The 2,178-nt window shown below is 56.4% G+C and overlaps 1 protein-coding gene across 1 annotated transcript in view; it reads left to right on the forward strand.

Moving 5' to 3' along the window:
• The window catches only part of LOC143300541 (uncharacterized), a 21,167-nt gene extending 19,313 nt beyond the window's left edge, over positions 1–1,854 (forward strand). The window contains exon 4 of the mRNA XM_076614292.1: positions 201–1,854. Within this exon, the coding sequence (XP_076470407.1) occupies positions 201–1,622 (1,422 nt within the window). The 3' untranslated portion in view covers positions 1,623–1,854. The remainder of the gene's footprint in view (positions 1–200) is intronic.
• The last annotated feature ends 324 nt before the right edge of the window (positions 1,855–2,178 follow it).

A 2,178-nucleotide genomic window follows, 5' to 3' on the forward strand; every position in this document is an offset into this window, starting at 1 on the left:
GTGGCCTTTGATTTCTGAACTTTTGAGTTGATTTTATTTTGCAGTCGCCAGACAGGGGAGTGTGGAGGAAATGGAATAAACAGCAGATCGCACAAATAATTTATTCTTGCGCAGACCTTAAAACACTCTTTCTTTTTCTTCTTTCTTTTCTTTCTCCCCCACCACACCCCCTCCCCTCCTCCCACTCTCTCGATGTCCAGATCCACGCTCGGCACGACAGCCTGGTGTCCATGGCCAACAGATGGATGAGCATGGCCCTGAAGGACGTGGAGAAGAGCTCCGAAGCCATGCAGACCAGCGTGTCCTGTGAGCGGGATCACCTGCTCACCCACCTCACCACCTGCCGCTCGCACCGAAAGCGCGTGCAGGAGATCGTGGACAACCTCTCGGAGGACTCCCTGGACGTGGCGGAGGCAGAGCGCGTGCTGAGGATCTGCACAGACAGGGACGGTTTGCGGAAGAGGCTGAGGATGCCGTCCTCAGAGACCTCCATTCTCCGTCCAGGTCTTCACTGCAGCGTGGAGGTTCTTCAGGAGGATGACGTGCGTCGCTTCATCGGCATCGCCGCCGTGCTGAAGGTTCCGGACTGCGGCCCTGCCCGGGAGGCCCTCACCCTGTTCTACCAGTGTGTGGAGGACGGAGCGGCCCGCCAGGTGCTGGCGCTGTGCGTCACCAACGACGGCAACGTCCACTGCATGTACGAGGAGGTGGCTCTCGGCAGGGGGAGCCAGTGGGGCAAGAGAACCATCAACCCCGAGGCGCTGGTCCTGAGAAACGACAAGGTCAGCCAGAGGTTCATTTTCAGGAAATTCTCGGGCGGCGATAAGTTCTGCATCGCTCACCACAGCGTCAAGAACGGGGTCTGTCTGAACGCCAAGTCCGGCTCCTTGGCACAGATCCAGTACCAACCCTGCGCCTCCGGCGGCGTGGCCTCATGCCGTCTGAGCGACATCCTGGTGGTGGACGACGCGGGGGGGAACCAGCCGAAGCTGTCCAGCCACCAGTTCATCCAGAACGTGCACCTGGTCGGCAAGCCCCTGGCCATGGACGTCACGGCGGACAGCAGCCTCCTGGCCGTGCTGGAAGAGGTGGTGGACTACGGTGCCCACAGAGGGGAGCAGGCACAGCGGTGTCCGCGTCGGCGGTTCGTACGTCTGTACAGACGGGGACACGAAGATTGCATCGCCGTGTATCTGTCCCCCAGCCCCGACTCCTTCCTCCCCACCGACGTCTGCTTCTGGCGTCACGGCCACGGGCAGGAGGAGAGGCTGCTGGTGGCCGACTATGCCAACGACAGCGTGCACGTCATCAGTGTCCACGTCATCAATGCTCACAAAGGCCGCTGTGTCCTCGAGCGCTACCTGGCCGCGGGTCACGGTGACCTGGTCAAACCCACAGCCTTCGACACTGATTCTCAGGGACGGCTGTGGATCGGCTGCGCTACCGGCTGGATCCTCAAGTGTGAAGCTCTACCCGGGACGGGCGGGAAGGAAGAGGACGAGGAGGAGAAGTTTGACGAAGACAAAACCTTTGCAGGCGAGGGGACTCATTCTTCTGATCCCAAGCACAAGGAAAGACATGATGATGATGATGACGAGGTCAACGGAGTATCTTCGCCGTGAGCTTCTTGACCCCACAGGGGACTGGTAGTTTGTGACTGAGACTAAGGAAGACACAGACAATGTACAGGTCTACAAGAGCCGCCATGACACACACAGAGACCAGTGAAATAGGCAAAGACTCACATGACAGTACGGAGGACACTTTCTGATAGGAATACAGGAGCGGGCATGCGCGCGCGCGCGCGCGCGCGCGTGTGTGTGTGTGTGTGTGTGTGTGTGTGTGTGTGTGTGTGTGTGTGTGTGTGAGTCAGAATCATGATAGAATCATCATCAGAATCATATTTATTTGGCATTAAAACCGAGATGAAAGGTTTATGGACACAAAAATAAATAAATAAATAAATAAAATCCAAAGAAGATAAAAAGCCATCAGCAATGCGACACAACAAACATCAGTAAGCACGACGCGATGTCACAGACACGGGGACCATGGCAATGTGTTTGCTTTGTTGCCGATGTACAGTCATATGGCACAACTGTTATTGTCAATACCGAGATTGTCACTGTAAGGCGATTTCAGGTGTGTGTGTGTGTGTGTGTGTGTGTGTGTGTGTGT

Source organism: Babylonia areolata, chromosome 26, assembly GCF_041734735.1.
Source record: "Babylonia areolata isolate BAREFJ2019XMU chromosome 26, ASM4173473v1, whole genome shotgun sequence".
Lineage (NCBI taxonomy): Eukaryota > Metazoa > Mollusca > Gastropoda > Neogastropoda > Buccinidae > Babylonia > Babylonia areolata.